We start from the raw sequence: 23,952 nt of genomic DNA, 5'->3' as shown, positions 1-23,952 counted from the left end.
ACTCGTTTCTGTTTCCTGTGTGTGTGTGTGTGTGTGTGTGTGTGTGTGTGTGATGTGCCCCAGTTAAGAAAAAAGCTTCCAAAGTGTGAGGAACTCCGAAAAAAGATTAAAAATCACTGCTTTATATAAATAACCCATCACATGACCGCATATTGTTTATCCATCATGTGACAGCTTTCAGCCTCTTCCTCGTTAATAACAACTGAGGACCGAGCTTCACACCCGAAGTAATGTGTCATCACTACTGTACATTCATGCTTTATTCTTTTGCATCAACAGAAGAACATTTAATTTCCATCAAGGCTCCTCAAACCTGTTGAAACATTCCCTTTTTTCGTTATTTGCTTTTTAATTCTTAAACCTGTACACTCTTAAGTACATGAATGTAATAAATTGAAGTAATAAAAAAATAATTAGTAAACAGTATTTTCATTTTTTCTGTAGTAAGAAAATGAAAAATTACAATTTGCTAATAGGACTGAAAAGGATTTAAGTTTAAAATAAATAACAAAAAAATTTTATTCATATTATAATTACTATTTTTATAAATCACAGTAATAATTACCTTCTTAAAAAATGTATTTTGGTTAAAATTTTATGATTTTTGATGATGGTGTTCTCTGTGAGGTGCCCATATACTGTAATGTGCATGCTCTATAGGTACCTCAATTCAATTTGAGTGCAAAATATTTCAGTTATATTACAAAAGTTTGATGTAAAAATTTCTGAATCAAAAGACTAAAGTTACATTTTAAAATGGTCAGCACTTGTTTCTGTTAATGGTGACGGATGTGCTCGTTATGGTTGAAGACCTTGACAATGGTTTCCGCGAAGTTGGGAATGTCGTGGAAAATTCGTTCGTCAGGGACGTGACGGTCCAGTGGGTAGCCATGAGGTTTCTTGTCTGGGTAGACTCCCTTGTAGCCATAGTGATGGAACTTTTTAAATGTCTCGAGGTCATTAATGGCTGCATCAGCTGCACCATCAGTCACAGCCACCACCAGCTTTAACTCTACACCAGCCTCGTTACCCTTGGGTATGAGCAGCCTGTTGGGCAGTCCAGTGGCGCTCACGAACTGCTCCAGGTGCAAGTCGCTGCCTGCTGTGAGTGCTGCTTCAACTTTGTCGTGTAAGGTGTTGATGCTAGGCACGTCAGGTACTGTCACCGACGACTCAACAGACTTGCGCACAATGTGGTTTTCTCCAGGCTTTACTGAGGAAATATTAAAGAAAATTATATCATTAAATAAATATTTTTTTAAGTAAATACGTTTTGAGAATTTTGAAAATGTTCATTATATATTTTTATCACAGTAAGTTTTCTATGAATATGTGAACAATAAATCTATGTTTCAAACCTATTTCGAGAAAAATATTTCATACTTACGAGTCTTGAAGAACTTGTCTAGTTCAATAGCTCGCCAACGACCCTCGTTGAATGGGAAGATGACGCCGTTGCTGTCACGGTGTGGCCAGGCGAAGATACGGATTGTAGATAAAACATCACCATCATTATTGTTTATTATGTCGATATTGAAGGAGAAATCTTTATGTTTCAGACGTTGAATATAAGTGCTAATCTCCAAGTCTTCAACTTCGTCTTTATCATCCACAGCATTTACAAGACTATATTCATAATCTTCAATGTAAGTCTCCAATGTACCATCAATGTTAATATTGTTGATAGCAACACCGCGGAACTCAAGCTCTTCCTTATTATAAGGTGGAAGACGGTCTTTATGTTTCCTGAAGAGGTCATCAATGTACTTGTGTAGCTGGTAGAATGCTGGGTCGCGGGTAGCTGTCTCATAATGCTCCAGGACACTGGGAGCCTCATGGTACTTGTCATGGGGGTCACCCTGGTGACCAAGCAAGACGTGAGCCAAGTTGTTGAGGGAACCATAGTACTCAACATTGGGGCTGTACAAAGAAGACTCAATAATATTACCAAGGATATCAATACCTTCTTCATTTGTAATGTCTACCTTGGAGCCCTCCTTGTCAATGATGTAACCATGATCGATTGCATCTCGAACGCGGTTCTCCAGTACAACCAAATCATGAACCTCAGCAACATGATCTACATTTTCGATGTGGATATCATCGGGTCGAATTGGGAACCTGTCGCCGTATTTGTATGTAGTATGAGGATGGAAGCCGTCATGGAGAGTCTCATCCCAGTGAAGTTTTTGCACAAGGTCGAGGTGGTTGGATAAACGTTCAGCGTCAAAGCGGTTGTTGAGCTGGTGATGGATCCAGAAAAAGGTCTCACCCTTACGTTCAATATGAGGGCCGAAAGTGTCATTCCACCAGAAGGGATAGTCTAAATGCCAATTAAAGTAATGAGTACTGAGGCCGATGTCTTCAGTGAAGTAGGCAACTCTGTACTCTGGGTTATTCGGGGTGCCTGTGAAGTTTGTCACGAATTTGCCTGGTGTGGTAGTCATCTTGGCTCTGTATGCTTTTTGAAGTACTTCAGCGCTTGTGAAAAAGTGAGGCAGGATCTCGTATATTGGGGGCAGCACAACATTCCTAGCAAGCGGTGAGTGTCTGACTGCTGCATACAAGGCATAAATAAATTCTTCCTCGTTCAGATGTTTACGGAAGTAAGCAGCATAACTAATGCCTGTTTTCCAGTCTTTGCACTGCAGGAGAACATTAGTGAGCAGTAAAGCTTGTTCTCTCTGCGTGTCATTGAAAACTGAAAAGAAATGTTGTTTTTCCTCCAGTTTGTGATCCTTGAGTTCCTTCAGTAGCTTACGGACAGCTACACCACCGTCAGGGAAGTTAGATGCGTTTGCCTCTGGGTCAAAGGTGTCAACAAGGGTCTTCAGGTTGGCATCATGCAGGGGCTCATACACTTTGTAAAGTAGCGAGCTGATGTCATGTTGTTTCTGTGCCAGTGGCACTGCTGAGGAACACAATCAGGTTTATTATGAGTGATAGCGGATACTGAGATATATGGATGACGTATGATACACTTGCTCAAATATGAAGCAATATCCAATTATTTTAACGTGAATGTGCTTTTATGACTCAACATTAAATTTTATTTTCTGTTGCTAAAATTAAAGAAAACAGAAAGAGTTATTGCAGTACTAAAGGACTCTTCAAGGTCGTGTTTAAATCATATTGACCCATGGAAATAAAGACACTGGAATCAGGGAATCATTGTTAAAGCTCAACCTAGGTTACGTTGTCGATATGTAAATATTTTCCTTCAGGACTGTGTTTATTTCCACTTGTCGATATTCACTTAATCAAATCTATAGGTTCAGCACTCTCTCCTGCTGTTTACCATTATTGATCTCTCGTTATTATTAAACTTAAATTGAAGCATCAAACTCGCGAGTTAATTCAGAGCAAAAAAAAAAAAAAAAAAAAATAAAAAAAAAGAAAAAAAAAAAAAAAAAAAAAAAAAAAAAAAATGCTAGTTTTGTGGCTCAGTTTAACTGTAGCAAAGTCCTAGCAACTGATTAACTATTTACCCCGCCAAAGACTACAACGACAGTAGATAACATACTTACCATCAGGTTCGTCTCTCTGGAAGCCGCTGAATGAGTAGGTGGAGGCGGCAGCCACCAGTGCGAACACAACCAAGGTCTTCATGGTGCTGGTGCCCAAGCAGCTCTATCGGCCCCTTATATACACCACAAGCCCTCACCCGCTCTCTACCCCGTCCCTCCGTCTCCCCTAACGTCCATTCCTTTATCTTCTCAAGGTCAATGTGTCTCCTTTAATCACTACATCAGTTTCCTTGGTAACATAAGTTATAAATGAAACGCTGAGGTGTCACTCTATGATGAAATGACAGAAATGTGAGTCTTACGCAGTATACGAGTTCCTTTCAGTATATGAGTCCCTGCAGTATGAATGCCCGGCAGTATACGCATCCCCTATAGTGTATCTTAGTAGTGAAACTCCTTCATTTTTAATAAGATCAAGATATTCTTTAATATTGAGATGATCTTCCGTCTCTGTGCTATTGTGAAAAGGTATGCCAGCATCTCGTGAGCCTTTTCTCTTCTAATTCAACGCATGCAAAATTAATACTACATTGCAGTCATACAATAATACCTCAGTAAAATATAAAAATATGTTTCCTGGTATGTAAGGTGTCTTTGTGTTTATGAATGTTCAGAAAGTGCTGATATATGTGTATGTATGAATGTGAGACTCTATCTCTACGTGTAGGCATATATATGCATGTTGATTGACTTGAAAAAGTCTTCAGTGGGCATATAAGAAAAGTTTAAAGGGAACTTTCTCTCCCATTTATCTCTGAAATTAATAGACCAATTTTAATGAACCTTTCATTAAGTTATTCTTCTATAAAAGAATACATAGTACATGGTCAATGTAACCTAGTTATTACATTACGTAAAAATAAATGCTGGCGCCTGAGAGTAAAAGCCTGTCTTGGCGCATTTAAAATATTAAGCAAAAGCAATCTAGGGCCAAGCTTCTTTCTTCGCAAAAAACATTAAGTAAATAGTCAATATTTTTATTAACTATCAGGAAGGGCACAAAACGAACATATAAAAAAATGAGTATATTGATAGTAAACTGACATATTAACACGGGCTCCTTGACACCCCCCCCCTTCTTCTTCCGGCCTCTCTAATACACATGCCTCTGCACACTAGGGTCTTACAGGTAAAATTGGGAATGTACATACAAAATTATTAAACAACGTATGGCATAAACATAAACTCCCCCTCTCCTACTCACAAACACCAAACCATCCTGTCTTGCTCCAGCCACCGTTCTTCCAGTACTGACTCCTACATACGTCTTCTGGCCACCCCTGACCAGGTCCAGTACGCATTCTATTTCAGAACAAATCTTATACACTGACATTATTAATTGAGCGCTTTTCATACACATATTTCTGCAATGCCCTGCATAATAGTCAAGGCTAGGCTTGATCACCCAAGCAGGCACTGCTTGCTGCACGCACTTTAATGTACAAATGATAGTTTGTCTGACCACGAACTGATTCGAGGAACTTATCAAGCTCCCTCTTGAAGAAACTTAGATGCTAAAGTTGGAACTTTAAGGTCATAAGGAGGATTAAGTGTATACTTGACTGATACTCTTAATTATTGCCTGTTTATTCACCTCTCCATAAGCTCTGTCAAGATATGGTGAACACTTTCCTCCACAGGGGAGCTATGAAAATATATTCGAAGGTTTACACTTGAAAATCACTGGGTAACACTTGTTACCCACTTGTTGACACTTGGTTCCTGACTTCCTCTAGCTCTTTTACTTACAGTGTATAAACCAGTCAGGTTCCTACGTGTCTTGCACAAATTGTGGATTACAATCTATTTAATGAACAAGGTAAGGTGTATTAATTCTTCCTGAGGATTTGGTGTTTTGGACTTCTGATGATGTCAACACTAGTCGCCGATTAACTTTTGTCCTGATTAACAAAGTTAGATGTCTTAATATCGAACTGTGATTTCTTTTTTTATTATTAAAATAATTTGGTACCATGATTGCCATCGAAGTCTCAGTTCACTCAAGAGTGGATTCCAGTGCAGAAAGTTCACTGCGTACTTAAATGAGTCTTGGTACTTAACTGAACGATGCAAACATTTCATTGAGCAAAGCACATCAGTATGATGTGTTTTGCTCAAGTATGATGTCGTCCGGATAACTCATTTTCCCGTTATCACAAAGGATCCAATATTTTCCCGTTTTTTTTAAAATGACAATGTCTTGGCAAATCTGCGCTTTCACAGCCTAAACTTATGGGGTACATTCCTTTTCATAAGATTAATCACCGATTAAGGACTGATGTCGTTCAGACGATTCATAGCCAAGATATTTTACTATAAATTAAACCATACTAAAGTAAATATAAAACCAGGAAAGTGGCACTTATACTTTTCATCAACAATCCCAAGCTGCAGCTGCTTCAGAGTGTCTTCAGTTGTTCAGTTGGTGCAGTGTGCGTGTGTATGTGTGTACCCAGCTGTAGCAGCTTCTGGAGTATGTCCTCAGTTGCGGTAGTTAGTTACCATTTTGTCCTAGGCACATGTCGATTAGACACCAGGCCTGTTGTGTAGTGTGTGTGTCCTTATTTGCGTCAGCAGTTCCAGTGTGTCCTGAGCTGCTGAAGTTGCACCAGTAATTGTTATCAGATATTCAGTGTTCTAATCAGTGTCTCTTCAGTTGTTGTAGTGTGTGTCCGTAGTTACAGTGCTCGTCACGGCATTATTCCGGGTTAGCGCCCCGGCATAATGCCCTGACGAAAATCAAAGGCCTACTATACAGGGAGGTCTTTTTTTGTCAGTGCATTATGCCGGGGAGCAGCCGTTAGCATGACGTCACGGCCTGACGGCGCACTAGACAGATACTCCAAAGTGCTCACGTGGCTGCCGTGGTGAGTTTACCTGGAGTTGACCTGGAGAGAGTTCCGGGGGTCAACGCCCCCGCGGCCCGGTCTGTGACCAGGCCTCCTGGTGGATCAGAGCCTGATCAACCAGGCTGTTACTGCTGGCTGCACGCAAACCAACGTACGAGCCACAGCCCGGCTGGTCAGGTACCGACTTTAGGTGCTTTTCCAGTGCCAGCTTGAAGACTGCCAGGGGTCTATTGGTAATCCCCCTTATGTATGCTGGGAGGCAGTTGAACAGTCTCGGGCCCCTGACACTTATTGTATGGTCTCTTAACGTGCTAGTGACACCCCTGCTTTTCATTGGGGGGATGTTGCATCGTCTGCCAAGTCTTTTGCTTTCGTAGCGAGTGATTTTCGTGTGCAAGTTCGGTACTAGTCCCTCTAGGATTTTCCAGGTGTATATAATCATGTATCTCTCCCGCCTGCATTCCAGGGAATACAGGTTCAGGAACCTCAAGCGCTCCCAGTAATTGAGGTGTTTTATCTCTGTTATGCGCGCCGTGAAGGTTCTCTGTACATTTTCTAGGTCAGCAATTTCACCTGCCTTGAAAGGTGCTGTTAGTGCGCAGCAATATTCCAGCCTAGATAGAACAAGTGACCTGAAGAGTATCATGGGCTTGGCATCCCTAGTTTTGAAGGTTCTCATTATCCATCCTGTCATTTTTCTAGCAGATGCGATTGATACAATGTTATGGTCCTTGAAGGTGAGATCCTCCGACATGATCACTCCCAGGTCTTTGACATTGGTGTTTCGCTCTATTTTGTGGCCGGAATTTGTTTTGTACTCTGATGAAGATTTAATTTCCTCGTGTTTACCATATCTGAGTAATTGAAATTTCTCATCGTTGAACTTCATATTGTTTTCTGCAGCCCACTGAAAGATTTGGTTGATGTCCGCCTGGAGCCTTGCAGTGTCTGCAATGGAAGACACTGTCGTGCAGATTCGGGTGTCATCTGCAAAGGAAGACACGGTGCTGTGGCTGACATCCTTGTCTATGTCGGATATGAGGATGAGGAACAAGATGGGAGCGAGTACTGTGCCTTGTGGAACAGAGCTTTTCACCGTAGCTGCCTCGGACTTGACTCTGTTGACTACTACTCTTTGTGTTCTGTTTGTGAGGAAATTATAGACCTATCGACCAACTTTTCCTGTTATTCCTTCAGCACGCATTTTATGCGCTATTACGCCATGGTCACGATTGTCGAAGGCTTTTGCAAAGTCTGTATATATTACATCTGCATTCTTTTTGTGAGAGGAAGTGTTGCACTTTTGTCTGTCATCCGCCCAATCTTTTGCCCGGTGTTCCCTTTGGTTTTGGGGCTATACATGTTTAATTATGGGTAAAGGGAAGCCTTTAACACCTGAAACTATAGCTCAGATCATAGGGCTTCACAAAGCTTGGCACCAGGCGGAAAAAATAGTGGAGGATGTTGGTGTGTGTGAGCGTTCACTGAGGAACTGGGTGCAGCGTTTCAAGGCCTCGCCCCTCAAAGAAGGCATCTGTTTGTACCTTAACTGTGTTAGAGAAGTAGTTAGAGAGTACACCTAAGATAACTGCTAGAAAATTTAAAGAAAAAAGCCCACGTCATCTGTCAGAGGTGTCTGTAAGAACTGTTAACAGACGTGTGCCAGGAGTGGGCTTCAGTAGTCACTGCCAAGTTAAGAAACCGATCCTCTCCAAGCCACAGAAGAAACGTAGGCTGGATTATGCAAAGAAATATCTTCACTGAAATCTTCAACAGTGGTCTGAAGTACTTTGGACCGATGAAGCATCCTTCACTGTAACCTGTAACCATCGGGGATATGTGTACCGGCCCAGAGATAGTGACCCCCTAGACCTACGCTTCATCTGTGGGACCACCAAATACCCATACCCTCAAGAATTTGTGTGAGTCTTCCTGCACGGCCGAGGGACGTGATTAAGCATAAAGGACGCAGTACCAACTATTAAAACCTCAGTAAGTGTGCAAATATATATATATATTATAATCTTTCATGGTTTGTGTTTGTGTTTTGGTACGTGTGTGGCGGTAGGGCAGCATAATGTCGTGACGAGTACTGTACATTAGCTGCTGTAGAATGTCCTCAGTTGTTCAGCTGCTATAGTGTGTGTCCTCAGCTGCTGCGGCTCTTGAAGGGAGGGAGAGGTTATTAAAATGAAAATTATTAAAAAAAAAATCGAAAAAATACGAAATTATGAAAATATTTTTTTAACAGAAAACTAATGCATAAATTTGCCAACGTTTTGGTGCAATCTTCTTGTTTATACCACTTTCAAAGTATTTTTTTTATAGGAATTTTATCTATAATTTCGATTACATCATCAAAATGCCTCATTGACACATTGTATTGTTCTCGAATATTACTATTTTTTTTGTCAGTGTTTATAAATAAGCTACATAACATCTTGGTGAAGGTGGTACACTGCGCATAAGTTGCCTGGGCGTCTCAGTATAAACCCTTACTGTCCCGAGATTGGAGAAAGTCGCTCACGCTTGTGACTTATAATGTTTTATATATTATATTCAATGATGAATTTTATTGTTTTTCTCAAAAGTAACTTATTCTCGTATTAGTAAAATTTTGTTCGTTATTTATGAATTGAATGCCATGAATTTTTCAAATGTTATTCAGGAAATATGGTTTTATAATTGTAAAAGGAGAATTTGTAATAGCCTTTAACGGTAAGCCAGCAGAAGGCCTCAGTCAGATGACTATAAACTCCAACGGTGGGTCATCAACTGACTAAGACCCGCATCAGGAAACACTTTCCTTGTTTCTTGACAAATTTTACCTTACCTAACCTAACTGGTTTTGTTAATTCATATTAAAATACCAAAAAGAACACAAAAAAATTAAGAATATTTTTTGGATTCAGTATAATATTATATCGTTCAACTCGCCTTGTACGAATATTATTTAACATTTACTTGTTGAATTAAAGTCAATTAGAAGATCCTAAGCATTACCAATTTGGCAGCTGTTTTACCCAAGTGTTGCTTTGTCAAAAAACATTGTTTTTTTATTTATCTTTTCTTATTTTTTTGGTAAACTCCATGAAACTTATAATATACTTGTGTGACCACATTCTTAACTTACAGAAAAAATATTGAAATCGGATAATTTCTTTCTCAGTGAAGCTGCTTAAGTTTGTGTGCATGTACTCACCTGGTTGTGGTTGCAGGGGTCGAGTCACAGCTCCTGGCCCCGCCTCTTCACTGGTCGCTAATAGGTTCACAGCTCCTGGCCCCCCCTCTTCAATGGTCGCTACTAGGTCACTCTTCCTGCTACATGAGCTTCATCATAACTCTTCTTAAAGCTATGTATGGATCCTGCCTCCACTACATCACTTCCTAGACTATTCCCCTTTCTGACAACTTTATGACTGAAGAAGTAGTTCCTAACATCCCTGTGATTCATCTGCGTCTTCAACTTTCAATTTGACCCCTTGTTGCTGTGTCCCATCTCTGGAACATCCTGTCTCTGTCCCCCTTGTCAATTCCTCTCAGTATTTTGTATGTAGCCGTAATATCCCCCTATCTCTCGTGTCTCCAGGTCGATTTCTCTTAACCTCTCCTCGTAGGACATGTCCGTCAGCTCCGGGACTAGTCTTATTGCAAACCTTTGCACTTTCTCAAATTCCCGTACGTGCTTGGCTAGGTGTGGGTTCCTAACTGGTGCTGCATACTCCAATACTGGCCTGACATACACAGTGTACAGGGTCCTGAACAATTCATTACTGAGATGTCGAAATGCTAATCTTAGGTGTGCAAGGTGCCCATATGCTGCAGCAGTTATTTAGTTAATGTGCGCCTCAGGAGATGTGCCCGGTGTTACACCAAGATCCTTTCATTGAGTGAGGTTCGTAGTCTCTGGCCCCCCTAGACTGTGCTCCGTCTGCTGTCTTCTTTGTCCTTCCTCAATCTTCATGACTTTGCACTTGGTGGGGTTGAACACCAAGTATGTGTGTGTGTGTGTGTGTGCGTGTACTCACCTATTTGTACTCACCTATTTGTGGTTGCAGGGGTCGAGTTTTAGCTCCTGGCCCCGCCTCTTCACCGGTTGCTACTGGGCCCTCTCTCTCCCCGCTCCATGAGCTTTATCAAACCTCGTCTTAAAACTGTGTATGGTTCCTGCCTCCACTACGTCATTTTCTAGGCTATTCCACTGCCTGACAACTCTATGACTGAAGAAATACTTCCTAATATCTCTCTGACTCATTTGTGTCTTCAACTTCCAATTGTGGCCTCTTGTTTCTGTGTCCCCTCCTTGGAACATCCTGTCTTTGTCCACCTTGTCTATTCCACGCAGAATTTTATATGTCGTTATCATGTCTCCCCTGACCCTCCTGTCCTTCAGTGTCGTCAGGCCGATTTCCCTTAATCTTTCTTCATAGGACATTCCCCTTAGGTCTGGAACTAACCTTGGCGCAAACCTTTGTACTTTCTCTAGTTTCTTGACGTGCTTTATCAAGTGCGGGTTCCAAACAGGTGCTGCATACTCCAGTATGGGCCTGACATACACGGTGTACAGTGTCTTGAACGATTCCTTACTAAGGTATCGGAATGCTGTTCTCAGGTTTGCCAGGCGCCCATATGCTGCAGCAGTTATCTGATTGATGTGTGCTTCCGGAGACATGGTCGGTGTTATACTCGGTGTTATACTTGAGAGAGGTTTGCAGTCTTTGGCCACCTAGCCTATACTCTGTCTGTGGTCTTCTGTGCCCTTCCCCTATCTTCATGACTTTGCATTTGGCAGGATTAAATTCGAGAAGCCATTTGCTGGACCAGGTGTCCAGTCTGTCCAGGTCTCTTTGAAGTCCTGCCTGGTCCTCATCTGATTTAATTCTCCTCATTAACTTCACATCATCTGCAAACAGGGACACTTCTGAGTCTAACCCTTCCATCATGTCGTTCACATATACCAAAAATAGCACTGGTCCTAGGACCGACCCCTGTGGGACCCCGCTCGTCACAGGTGCCCACTGTGATACATCATTACGTACCATGACTCGTTGTTGCCTCCCTGTCAGGTATTCTCTGATCCATTGCAGTGCCCTTCCTGTTATATGCCCCTGATGCTCTAGCTTCTGCACTAATCTCTTGTGAGGAACTGTGTCAAAGGCCTTCTTACAGTCCAAGAAGATGCAATCAACCCACCCCTCTCTCTCGTGTCTTACTTCTGTTATTTTATCATAAAACTCCAGAAGGTTTGTGACACAGGATTTGCCTTCCATGAATCCGTGCTGGTTGGCATTTATACTCTTGTTCCGTTCCAGGTGCTCCACCACTCTCCTCCTGATAATCTTCTCCATAACTCTGCATACTATACACGTCAATGACACAGGTCTATAGTTTAGTGCCTCTTTTCTGTCTCCTTTTTTAAAAATGGGAACTACATTTGCCGTCTTCCATAGCTCAGGTAGTTGCCCAGTTTCCAGGGACGTGTTGAAGATTGTGGTAAGTGGCACGCACAACATATCTGCTCCCTCTCTAAGGATCCACGGGGAGATGTTGTCCGGTCCCATTGCCTTTGAGGTATCGATGTCCCTTAGCAGTTTCTTCACCTCCTCCTCATCTGTATGTATGTCGTCCAACACTTGTTGGTGTATTCCTTGCTGGTGTCCCCATCTGGTCTGTCCCCCCAGAGTCCTTCCTGTCTCTACTGTAAATACTTCCTTAAATCTCGTGTTGAGCTCCTCACATACCTCTTGATCGTTTCTTGTGAGTTCTCCACCTTCTTTCCTCAGCCTTATCACCTGGTCCTTGACTTGTCTTCCTCCTAATGTGGCTATACAGCAGTTTCGGGTCAGATTTGACTTTCGATGCTATGTCGTTTTCATACTGTCGCTGGGCCTCCCTCCTTATCTGTGCATACTCGTTTCTGGCTCTTCTACTAATCTCCTTGTTTTCCTGGGTCCTATGCCTACTGTACCTTTTCCATTCTCTGTTGCACTTAGTTTTTGCCTCCCTACACCTTCGGGTAAACCAAGGACTCGTTTTGGTCTTCCTATTATTTCTGTTTCCCTTGGGAACAAACCTTTCCTCTGCCTCCTTGCACTTTGTTGCCACAGATTCCATCATCTCGTTTACTGATTTTCCTACCATTTCTGTGTCCCACTGAACCTCCTGCAGGAAGTTTCTCATACCTGTTTAGTCCCCCCTTTTATAGTTTGGCCTGTCCCGTTCAGTTCCTGTTACCTTCTCCACTTGTAACTCTACTATATAATCAAAACTCAGAACCACGTGATCGCTAGCTCCAAGGGGCCTCTCGTAAGTGATGTCCTCAATGTCTGAACTGCTCAGGGTGAACACAAGATCCAGTCTTGATGGCTCATCCTCCCCTCTCTCTCTGGTTGTGTCCCTGACATGTTGATGCATGAGGTTTTCAAGTACCACATCCATCATCTTGGCTCTCCATGTTTCGGGACCCCCATGTGGCTCCGGGTTTTCCCAGTCGATCTCCCTGTGGTTGAAATCGCCCATTACCAGTAACTTTGCTCTGCTCGAGTGAGCTCTTCTTGCCACCTCAGCCAGTGTGTCCACCATCACCCTGTTGTTTTCTTCGTACTCCTCTCTTGGCCTCCTGCAGTTCTGTGGTGGGTTATACATCACTCCAATGACTACTTTATGTTCTCCGGACTGAATTGTACCTACAATGTAGTCTCTTTCTCCAATCATGTCCGTGCCTTCCATTTCCTCAAATCCCCATCGGTGTTTTATGAGAAGTGCAACCCCTCCTCCCCCTCTACTCCTTCTATCTTTCCTCAGGATCTGATATCCCATTGGGAAGATTGTGTCTGTTATTGTCTCAGCAAGTTTTGTTTCTGTGACTGCTATGATGTCTGGGGATTTTTCACTGATTCTTTCGTTCCACTCCTCATGTTTATTCGTTATTCCATCCGCGTTTGTGTACCAAACTTTCAGTTTCTTTTCTATCATTGTGGTCATTGTGTGTGTGTGTGTGTGTGTGTGTGTGTGTGTGTGTGTGTGTGTGTGTGTGTGTGTGTGTGTGTGTGTGTGTGTGTGTGTGTGCGTCAGTTCAGGAGAAAGCTTCCAAAGTGTGACATACTCTGAGAAAAGATTAAAAGTCACTGCTTGGTTTGACTAACCCATCTCAATAATCTTCATTACATGATATTCTTTGACTTATATATCCGAATGTCTTTTAATTGCATCAATCTCTGCATATTCTTTACCATTACATGACAACGGAGAACATATTTCTACTGTTTTCAGCCTCTTCCTCTTTAATAACAACTGAAGACCGAGCTGCACAATCGAAGTAATGTGTCATCACTACTGTATGTTGATGCTTTATTCTTTTGCATGGACAGAATAATATTTAATTTTTGTGATTTACTTTTTAATTCTTAAACCTGTGCACTCTAAGTACCTGAATGTATTAGATCGATGTAATAGCAAAATAATTAGTCAAACCAAATTATGTTTTTTATAATGTAGTAAGAAAAAAAATGTTGACAATTTGATATTATAGATTGAAAAGGATTGAAATTTAAATAAGATATCATTATACTTTTTATTCATACTTTATAATTCATATTAATGTAAGTCACAATAATAATTACGAACTTACAAAATATGTATTTTGGTTAAAAATATTATGATTTTTGATGATGGTGTTCTCTGTGAGGTGTCCATATAATATTGTACTGTGCATACTTTATAAGCACTTAAAATTAACTATGGAAAGTTTTATCAAACAAAATTAGAGACATTTCTTTTCAATTTGAACGCAAAATTTTTTATTATTATTATCACACTGGCCGATTCCCACCAAGGCAGGGTGGCCCGAAAAAGAAAAACTTTTACCATCATTCACTCCATCACTGTCTTGCCAGAAGGGTGCTTTACACTACAGTTTTTAAACTGCAACATTAACACCCCTCCTTCAGAGTGCAGGCACTGTACTTCCCATCTCCAGGACTCAAGTCCGGCCTGCCATTTTCCCTGAACCCCTTCATAAATGTTACTTTGCTAAGGTCTGCTGGAAAAAATTCCAAGTCAGTGGTGATGGATGTGCTCGTCATGGTTGAAGACCTTGACAATGGTTTCCGCGAAGTTGGGAATGTCGTGGAAAATTCGTTCGTCAGGGACGTGACGGTCCAGTGGGTAGCCATGAGGTTTCTTGTCTGGGTAGACTCCCTTGTAGCCATAGTGGTGGAACTTTTCAAATGTCTCGAGGCCATTAATGGCTGCATCAGCTGCACCATCAGTCACAGCCACCACAAGCTTGAACTCTACACCAGCCTCGTTACCCTTGGGTATGAGCAGCCTGTTGGGCAGTCCAGCGGCGCTCACGAACTGCTCCAGGTGCAAGTCGCTGCCTGCTGTGAGTGCTGCTTCAACTTTGTCGTGTAAGGTGTTGATGCTAGGCACGTCAGGTACTGTCACCGACGACTCAACAGACTTGCGCACAATGTGGTTTTCTCCAGGCTTTACTGAGGAAATATTAAAGCAAATTATATCATTAAATAAATATTTTTTTAAGTAAATACGTTTTGAGAATTTTGAATCTGTTCATTATATATTTTTATCACAGTAAGTTTTCTATGAATATGTGAACAATAAATCTGTTTCAAACTTGTTTCGAGAAAAATATTTCATACTTACGAGTCTTGAAGAACTTGTCTAGTTCAATAGCGCGCCAACGACCCTCGTTGAATGGGAAAATGACGCCGTTGCTGTCACGGTGTGGCCAGGCGAAGATACGGATTGTAGATAAAACATCACCATCATTATTGTTTATTATGTCGATATTGAAGGAGAAATCTTTATGCTTCAGACGTTGAATATAAGTGCTAATCTCCAAGTCTTCAACTTCGTCTTTATCATCCACAGCATTTACAAGACTATATTCATAATCTTCAATGTAAGTTTCCAATGGACCATCAATGTTAATATTGTTGATAGCAACACCGCGGAACTCAAGCTCTTCCTTATTATAAGGTGGAAGACGGTCTTTATGTTTCCTGAAAAGGTCATCAATGTACTTGTGTAGCTGGTAGAATGCTGGGTCGCGGGTGGCTGTCTCATAATGCTCCAGGACACTGGGAGCCTCATGGTACTTGTCATGGGGGTCACCCTGGTGACCAAGCAAGACGTGAGCCAAGTTGTTGAGGGAACCATAGTACTCAACATTGGGGCTGTACAAAGAAGACTCAATAATATTACCAAGGATATCAATACCTTCTTCATTTCTAATGTCTACCTTGGAGCCCTCCTTGTTAATGATGTAACCATGATCGATTGCATCTCGAATGCGGTTCTCCAGTACGACCAGATCATGAACCTCAGCAACATGATCTACGTTTTCAATGTGGATATCATCGGGTCGAATTGGGAATCTGTCGCCGTATTTGTATGTAGTATGAGGATGGAAGCCGTCATGGAGAGTCTCATCCCAGTGAAGTTTTTGCACAAGGTCGAGGTGGTTGGATAATCGTTCAGCGTCAAAGCGGTTATTGAGCTGGTGATGGATCCAGAAAAAGGTCTCACCCTTACGTTCAATATGAGGGCCGAAAGTGTCATTCCACCAGAAGGGATACTCTAAATGCCAATTAAAGTAGTGAGTACTAAGGCCGATGTCTTCAGTGAAGTAGGCAACTCTGTACTCTGGGTTATTCGGGGTGCCTGTGAAGTTTGTTACGAATTTGCCTGGTGTAGCTTTAATCTTGGCTCTGTATGCTTTTTGGAGTACTTCAGCACTTGTGAAAAAGTGAGGCAGGATTTCGTATATTGGGGGCAGCACAACATTCCTAGAAAGCGGTGAGTGTCTGACTGCTGCATACAAAGCATAAATAAATTCTTCCTCGTTCAGACGTTGACGGAAGTAAGCAGCATAGCTAATGCCTGTTTTCCAGTCTTGGCACTGCAGGAGAACATTAGTGAGCAGTAAAGCTTGTTCTCTCTGCGTGTCATTGAACACTGAAAAGAAATGTTGCTTTTCCTCCAGTTTGTGATCCTTGAGTTCCTTCAGTAGCTTACGGACAGCTACACCACCGTCAGGGAAGTTAGATAGGTTGGCCTCTGGGTCAAAGGTGTCAACAAGGGTCTTCAGGTTGGCATCATGCAGGGGCTCATACACTTTGTAAAGTAGCGAGCTGATGTCATGTTGCTTCTGTGCCAGTGGCACCTCTGAGGAACACAATCCGGTTTATTGTAAGTGATTGTGGATGCTGAGATATATGGATGATGTATAATACACTTGCTCAAATATGAAACAATAACTAATTATTTTTAACTTCAATTTGTTTTTGACTCAAGATTAAGTTTAATTTTCTATTACTAAAATTATGAAAAAAAAAATAGAAACCGTTATTTCAGTTCTAAAGGACTGTTCAAGGAACTGTTTAAATCATATTGACCCATGGAATTAAAGACACTGGAAACGGAATCATTGTAAAAATCTCACCCTAGGTTAAGTTGTTGATATATATATATATATATATATATATATATATATATATATATATATATATATATATATATATATATATATATATATATATATATATATATGCATATATATTACTTCAAGACTGTGTTTATTTCTACTTGTCAATATGCACTCAATCAAATCTAAGAGTTCAGCACTCTCTCCTGATAATAATACTGTTTTGACCAATGTTTACCATTGTTGCTCTCTCATTATTGTTAAACTTAAATTGAAGCACCAAACTCGCGAGTTAATTCAGAGCAAAAAAAAGCTGTCAGTTTTGTAGCTCAGTTTAACTGCAGCAAAGACTTGGGAACTGATTAACTAGTTACCCCACCAAAGACTACAACGATAGTAGATAACATACCATCAGGTTCGTCTCTTTGGAAGCCGCTGAATGAGTAGGCGGAGGCGGCAGCCACCAGTGCGAACACAACCAAGGTCTTCATGGTGCTGGTGCCCAAGCAGCTCTCTCGGCCCCTTATATACACCACGAGACCTCAACCCGCTGTCTACCCTGTCCCTCCGTCTCCCCAAACGTCCATCCCCTTATCTTCTCAAGGTCAATGTGTCTCTTTTAATCACCACATCAGTTTCCTTGGTAACATAAGATATAAATGAAACGCTGAGGTGTCCTTCTATGAAGAAATGACAGAAATATGAGTCTTATGCAGTATACGAGTTCCTTTCAATATATGAGTCCCTGCAGTATGAATGCCCGGCAGTATACGCGTCCCCTATATTGTATGAGTCTTCTGCAAGAATTAATTTTTAATGGACAAAAAATCTCAGTATCTTGGCAGTGAAACTCCTTCACTTTTAATAAGGTAAAAATGTTCTTTAATATCGAGAAGGTCTTCAGTCTCTGCGCTATTATAAAAAAGGTATTCCAGCATCTCATGAACCTATTCTCTTCTAATTCAACGCCCGCAAAATTAATATTACAATACAGTCATATAATAATACCTCAGTAAAATATAAAAATATGTTTCCTGGCACGTAAGATGTCTTAGTGTTTATGAATGTTCAGAAAGTGCTGATATATGTGTATGCTTGCATGTGAGACTGTATCTCTATGTGTATGCGTATATATGCATGTTGAGTGACTTGAAAAAAAATCAGTGGGCTTAGAGAGAGGTTTATGGGGAACTTTCCCTCCCGTTTATCTTTGAAATTAATAGATTAATTTTAATGAACCTCGCACTAAGTTATTCATCTACAAACGAATACATAATACCAGGTCAAGGCTTGATCAACCAATCGGGTACTGCACGTAGTTTAACGTGCAAATGATAGTTTGGCTGACCAGGAACTGATTCTAGAACTTAGATACTAAAGTTGAAACTTTAAAGCCATAATGAGGATTAAGTGTATACTTGACTGATACTGTTAATTATTGTCTGTTTAATTCCTCCGAAGCCTGCCAGTCTCTTCCCAAGCTTTGTCAACATATGGTGAACACTTTCCTCCACAGTGGTCTGTGAAAATATATTCAAAGGTTTGCACATAAAAATCACTGGGTAACACTTACTAGGATGATGCTCTAATTGACACTTGGTTCCTGTTTTATTACCAAGCTGAACGGTCTAGATATAACGTGGTGAGATGACACTTTGACAAGTTCTGGGACTTGACTTCTTCTAGCCTTATCACCTGCAGTGTATATACCAAACAGGTTTCTACCTGTCTAGCACAAATTATGGATTACAATCTATTTAATGAACAAGGTAAGGAGAGAAATTAATTTTACTTTATCCCGCATTTGTATTAATTCTAATTGAGGATTTGATATTTTGGACTCCTGATGATGTCAAGACTAGTCATCGATAACTTATGTCCTGATTAACAAAGTGAGATGTCTTAATATCCAACTGTCAATAAATAATTATCTTTGGTGTCAGGATTGCCACTGAAGTCTCAGTTTACTTTCAAGAGAGTGGATTCCAGTCCAGAAAGTTCACTGCATACTTGAATGAATTTTGGTACCGAAATGAACTGCCATGAGAGATTTAGAGCACATGATAAATAGAAGCATTGTATATTCTCTCACTGAAATGTTCAAGAAGCAGTTCTAAATAAATCTGGCTTTTGATCAAGTAATTATGAACAGTTACGTCTTCTCCCTTTTGCCTTTTAGGTACTCAGACAGGCTGTTTAAAAAACTGGCAAAGTGAGACCTGCGAAACACAGTAACAATGCAAACATTTCATTGAGCAAAACTCATCAGCATTTTTCCTTTATCATAAAGAATCCAATAATTCCACGTTTTTCAAATAATAGTATCTTGGCAAATTTGCACCTACACACTTTATTAACTATCCCAACCTGCAGCTGCTTCAGTGTGTCTTCATTTGGTCACTTTGTACAGTGTGCAAGTGTTCTCTGTTGCTGCAGCTTCTGCAGTATGTGTTTGTGTGTGTGTGTACTCAGCTGCAGCAGTTTCTACAGTATGTCCCCAGTTGCTGCAGTGTGTCCTTAGTTGCGTCAGTAGCTCCAGTGTGTGTCCTTAGTTGCGTCAGTAGCTCCAGTGTGTGTCCTTAGTTGCGTCAGTAGCTCCAGTGTGTGTCCTCATTTGCTGTGGCTCTTGAAGCTGCTGTTGTACGTACGTGTGTTTGTGTGTATCCGTCCCTATTTGCTACAATGTGTCTTCAGCTGCTGCTATGTGTCTGACCTCAGATGCTGCAGTGTGTGTGTGTGTGTATGTGTGTACTCACCTATTTGTACTCACCTATTTGTGGTTGCAGGGGTCGAGTCCTAGCTCCTGGCCCCGCCTCTTCACCGGTTGCTACTAGGCCCTCTCTCTCCCCGCTCCATGAGCTTTATCAAACCTCGTCTTAAAACTGTGTATGGTTCCTGCCTCCACTACGTCATTTTCTAGGCTATTCCACTGCCTTACAACTCTATGACTGAAGAAATACTTCCTACTATCTCTCTGACTCATTTGTGTCTTCAACTTCCAATTGTGGCCTCTTGTTTCTGTGTCCCCTCCCTGGAACATCCTGTCTTTGTCCACCTTGTCTATTCCACGCAGTATTTTATATGTCGTTATCATGTCTCCCCTGACCCTCCTGTCCTCCAGTGTCGTCAGGCCGATTTCCCTTAATCTTTCTTCATAGGACATTCCCCTTAGCTCTGGAACTAACCTTGTCGCAAACCTTTGTACTTTCTCTAGTTTCTTGACGTGCTTTATCAAGTGCGGGTTCCAAACAGGTGCTGCATACTCCAGTATGGGCCTGACATACACGGTGTACAGTGTCTTGAATGATTCCTTACTAAGGTATCGGAATGCTGTTCTCAGGTTTGCCAGGCGCCCATATGCTGCAGCAGTTATCTGATTGATGTGTGCTTCCGGAGACATGCTCGGTGTTATACTCACCCCAAGATCTTTCTCCTTGAGTGAGGTTTGCAGTCTTTGGCCACCTAGCCTATACTCTGTCTGTGGTCTTCTGTGCCCTTCCCCTATCTTCATGACTTTGCATTTGGCAGGATTAAATTCGAGAAGCCATTTGCTGGACCAGGTGTCCAGTCTGTCCAGGTCTCTTTGAAGTCCTGCCTGGTCCTCATCAGATTTAATTCTCCTCATTAACTTCACATCATCTGCAAACAGGGACACTTCTGAGTCTAACCCTTCCGTCATGTCGTTCACATATACCAAAAATAGCACTGGTCCTAGGACCGACCCCTGTGGGACCCCGCTCGTCACAGGTGCCCACTGTGATACATCATTACGTACCATGACTCGTTGTTGCCTTCCTGTCAGGTATTCTCTGATCCATTGCAGTGCCCTTCCTGTTATATGCGCCTGATGCTCTAGCTTCTGCACTAATCTCTTGTGAGGAACTGTGTCAAAGGCCTTCTTGCAGTCCAAGAAGATGCAATCAACCCACCCCTCTCTCTCGTGTCTTACTTCTGTTATTTTATCATAAAACTCCAGAAGGTTTGTGACACAGGATTTGCCTTCCGTGAATCCGTGCTGGTTGGCATTTATACTCTTGTTCCTTTCCAGGTGCTCCACCACTCTCCTCCTGATAATCTTCTCCATAATTTTGCATACTATACACGTCAATGACACAGGTCTATAGTTTAGTGCCTCTTTTCCCCTTTTTTAAAAATGGGAACTACATTTGCCGTCTTCCATAGCTCAGGTAGTTGCCCAGTTTCCAGGGACGTGTTGAAGATTGTGGTAAGTGGCACGCACAACATATCTGCTCCCTCTCTAAGGATCCACGGGGAGATGTTGTCCGGTCCCATTGCCTTTGAGGTATCGATGTCCCTTAGCAGTTTCTTCACCTCCTCCTCATCTGTATGTATGTCGTCCAACACTTGTTGGTGTATTCCTTGCTGGTGTCCCCATCTGGTCTGTCCCCCCAGAGTCCTTCCTGTCTCTACTGTAAATACTTCCTTAAATCTCGTGTTGAGCTCCTCACATACCTCTTGATCGTTTCTTGTGAGTTCTCCACCTTCTTTCCTCAGCCTTATCACCTGGTCCTTGACTGTTGTCTTCCTCCTAATGTGGCTATACAGCAGTTTCGGGTCAGATTTGACTTTCGATGCTATGTCGTTTTCATACTGTCGCTGGGCCTCCCTCCTTATCTGAGCATACTCGTTTCTGACTCTTCTACTAATCTCCTTGTTTTCCTGGGTCCTATGCCTCCTGTACCTTTTCCATTCTCTGTTGCACTTAGTTTTTGCCTCCCTACACCTTCGGGTAAACCAAGGACTCGTTTTGGTCTTCCTATTATTTCTGTTTCCCTTGGGAACAAAACTTTCCTCTGCCTCCTTGCACTTTGTTGCCACATATTCCATCATCTCGTTTACTGATTTTCCTACCATTTCTGTGTCCCACTGAACCTCCTGCAGGAAGTTTCTCATACCTGTGTAGTCCCCCCTTTTATAGTTTGGCCTGTCCCCTTCAGTTCCTGTTACCTTCTCCACTTGTAACTCTACTATATAGTCAAAACTCAGAACCACATGATCGCTAGCTCCAAGGGGCCTCTCGTAAGTGATGTCCTCAATGTCTGAACTGCTCAGGGTGAACACAAGATCCAGTCTTGCTGGCTCATCCTCCCCTCTCTCTCTGGTTGTGTCCCTGACGTGTTGATGCATGAGGTTTTCAAGTACCACATCCATCATCTTGGCTCTCCATGTTTCGGGACCCCCATGTGGCTCCAGGTTTTCCCAGTCGATCTCCCTGTGGTTGAAATCGCCCATTACCAGTAACTTTGCTCTGCTCGAGTGAGCTCTTCTTGCCACCTCAGCCAGTGTGTCCACCATCACCCTGTTGTTTTCTTCGTACTCCTCTCTTGGCCTCCTGCAGTTCTGTGGTGGGTTATACATCACTCCAATGACTACTTTATGTTCTCCGGACTGAATTGTACCTACAATGTAGTCTCTTTCTCCAATCATGTCCATGCCTTCCATTTCCTCAAATCCCCATCGGTGTTTTATGAGCAGTGCAACCCCTCCTCCCCCTCTACTCCTTCTATCTTTCCTCAGGATCTGATATCCTGTTAGGAAGATTGTGTCTGTTATTGTCTCAGCGAGTTTTGTTTCTGTGACTGCTATGATTTCTGGGGATTTTTCACTGATTCTTTCGTTCCACTCCTCATGTTTATTCGTTATTCCATCCGCGTTTGTGTACCAAACCTTTAGTTTCTTTTCTATCATTGTGGTCATGCAAGAATATTGGGGTTGGGGGAGCGAGAGCCTTGGTGGGGGCCTATATGGGGCTGTGGTGTAGGTGGGGTTTGTGTTGATGGTGGTGGGGTCAGAATGCCCATAAGGGACAGCTGTTGGGGTGAGGTGTGTGTGTGTGTGTGTGTGTGTGTATGTGTGTGTGTGTGTGTGTGTGTGTGTGTGTGTGTGTGTGTGTGTGTGTGTATGTGTGTGTGTGCGTGTGTGTGTCTTCAGTTACTACATCTAAGACGACACAAAGCAACAGCACACAGCACTATCATGTAAATTTTTTATTATTAGTTAAAGATGATAACCAAGAAGAGTGTTGCTTAGCTACATGTCTGAGCCATCTAGTTCACTAAAAAAGCAGATAACACTCAAAGGTTAAGTGTCTTTGATATACTCAGCATATTTTTGTCTGATAGATTAGTATGGTGACAGGCATTTCTTTAGCCTTGTAAATTATAAATATAATACATTTAGCCAAAACGACAAATGTATCAAAATATTTTATTTAAACAAGGTGTCGCATAACATTAATCCTCGTTGGTGAGTTAAAGAATACATCGTATTTGTTTCTTTTCTCTAACTTTCGCTATCGCGTTATTGTCTTCAGTAATACACATAGTCATGAATTGTTTAGGAACCGTCAGCAGTAAACTATATTATACCATTCCCGAATTCGACCGTGTTTGTGTTCCCAGGTCACTCTAGACTTAACTTGGATCTTCTATAGGGCTTTTACCTGGTTCCTCAGGGCGTTGATACACTTGATGCTACAACACTCCACACCTTCTAGAAATACTGCGCAGGTTGGTATCTTTCCCGGACCATCATTGGTATCTTGGTAACTGCGTAGTGATCGTTTTAACCTCTTCAAAATATGAGACAAGAGCACTCGACATTTTTACGTCGTGTGCTTCAAGGTTCGTAGCATCGCTCGGGTTGTTTTGCTACTTCCAGAGCACCTGTTGGCAACCTCTGAAGGTCATAAACAATACAATGAATATCACGTGAAGTAAAGGCAATGGGTAAATGTAATCAGTTCGACCAGTCACAAGCTAGACTTTCAACATCACTTACGTGATTCATCACCAGGTTACAGAGGCATTAACACCCTATACTGCACACACACAGACACACAGACACATAGACACACACAGCAAGACTGGACCTTGTGTTCACCCTGAGCAGTTCAGACACTGAGGACATCACATATGAGAGGCCCTTTGAAGTAGCGATCAAGTGGTTCTGAGTTTTGATTACATTGTAGAGTTACAAGTGGAGAGGGTAACAGGAGTCGATTGGGAAAAGCCAAACTATAAAAGGGGAAACTACACATGTATGAGGAACTTCCTGCGGGAGATTCAGTGGGACAGAGAACTGGTAGGAAAATCAGTAAACCAAA

The 23,952-nt window shown here is 41.8% G+C and overlaps 2 protein-coding genes across 3 annotated transcripts; both read right to left on the bottom strand.

Annotated features, from left to right (window-relative positions):
• Window positions 1–513: 513 nt before the first annotated feature.
• LOC128694315 (pseudohemocyanin-2-like) lies at window positions 514–3,683 on the bottom strand. Of its 2 annotated transcripts, none has more exons than XM_070081042.1 (3): window positions 3,528–3,683; window positions 1,388–2,911; window positions 514–1,213 (listed from the first exon to the last, which is right to left on the bottom strand). In XM_070081042.1, the coding sequence occupies exons 1-3, from the start codon at window positions 3,607–3,609 to the stop codon at window positions 777–779; spliced, it is 2,043 nt and encodes a 680-aa protein (XP_069937143.1). In that variant the 5' UTR covers window positions 3,610–3,683; the 3' UTR covers window positions 514–776. The 2 variants fall into 2 exon arrangements, with proteins under 2 accessions (XP_069937143.1, XP_053640382.2); XM_053784407.2 differs by having other exon boundaries at window positions 1,388–2,908; window positions 3,528–3,675.
• A 10,254-nt stretch (window positions 3,684–13,937) lies between these two features.
• On the bottom strand, window positions 13,938–17,385 carry LOC128694322 (pseudohemocyanin-2-like). Its single transcript, XM_070081035.1, has 3 exons — window positions 17,236–17,385; window positions 15,044–16,567; window positions 13,938–14,871 (listed from the first exon to the last, which is right to left on the bottom strand). The coding sequence occupies exons 1-3, from the start codon at window positions 17,315–17,317 to the stop codon at window positions 14,435–14,437; spliced, it is 2,043 nt and encodes a 680-aa protein (XP_069937136.1). The 5' UTR covers window positions 17,318–17,385; the 3' UTR covers window positions 13,938–14,434.
• Window positions 17,386–23,952: the final 6,567 nt, after the last annotated feature.

This window comes from Cherax quadricarinatus, chromosome 6 (genome assembly GCF_038502225.1).
Source record: "Cherax quadricarinatus isolate ZL_2023a chromosome 6, ASM3850222v1, whole genome shotgun sequence".
In the NCBI taxonomy this organism is placed as follows: domain Eukaryota; kingdom Metazoa; phylum Arthropoda; class Malacostraca; order Decapoda; family Parastacidae; genus Cherax; species Cherax quadricarinatus.
Note: the sequence above shows the minus strand (reverse complement) of the source record. Positions and strands in the feature narration are given on the sequence as shown.

Coding starts and splice junctions, on each gene's coding strand:
- LOC128694315 (XM_070081042.1), bottom strand. CDS start 3,609: ATGAAGACCTTGGTTGTGTTCGCACTGGTGGCTGCCGCCTCCACCTAC. Junction 2,912..3,527: donor CCAGAGAGACGAACCTGATG/GTAAGTATGTTA, acceptor TGTGTTCCTCAG/CAGTGCCACTGGCACAGAAA. Junction 1,214..1,387: donor AGACAAGTTCTTCAAGACTC/GTAAGTATGAAA, acceptor ATATTTCCTCAG/TAAAGCCTGGAGAAAACCAC.
- LOC128694322 (XM_070081035.1), bottom strand. CDS start 17,317: ATGAAGACCTTGGTTGTGTTCGCACTGGTGGCTGCCGCCTCCGCCTAC. Junction 16,568..17,235: donor CCAAAGAGACGAACCTGATG/GTATGTTATCTA, acceptor TGTGTTCCTCAG/AGGTGCCACTGGCACAGAAG. Junction 14,872..15,043: donor AGACAAGTTCTTCAAGACTC/GTAAGTATGAAA, acceptor ATATTTCCTCAG/TAAAGCCTGGAGAAAACCAC.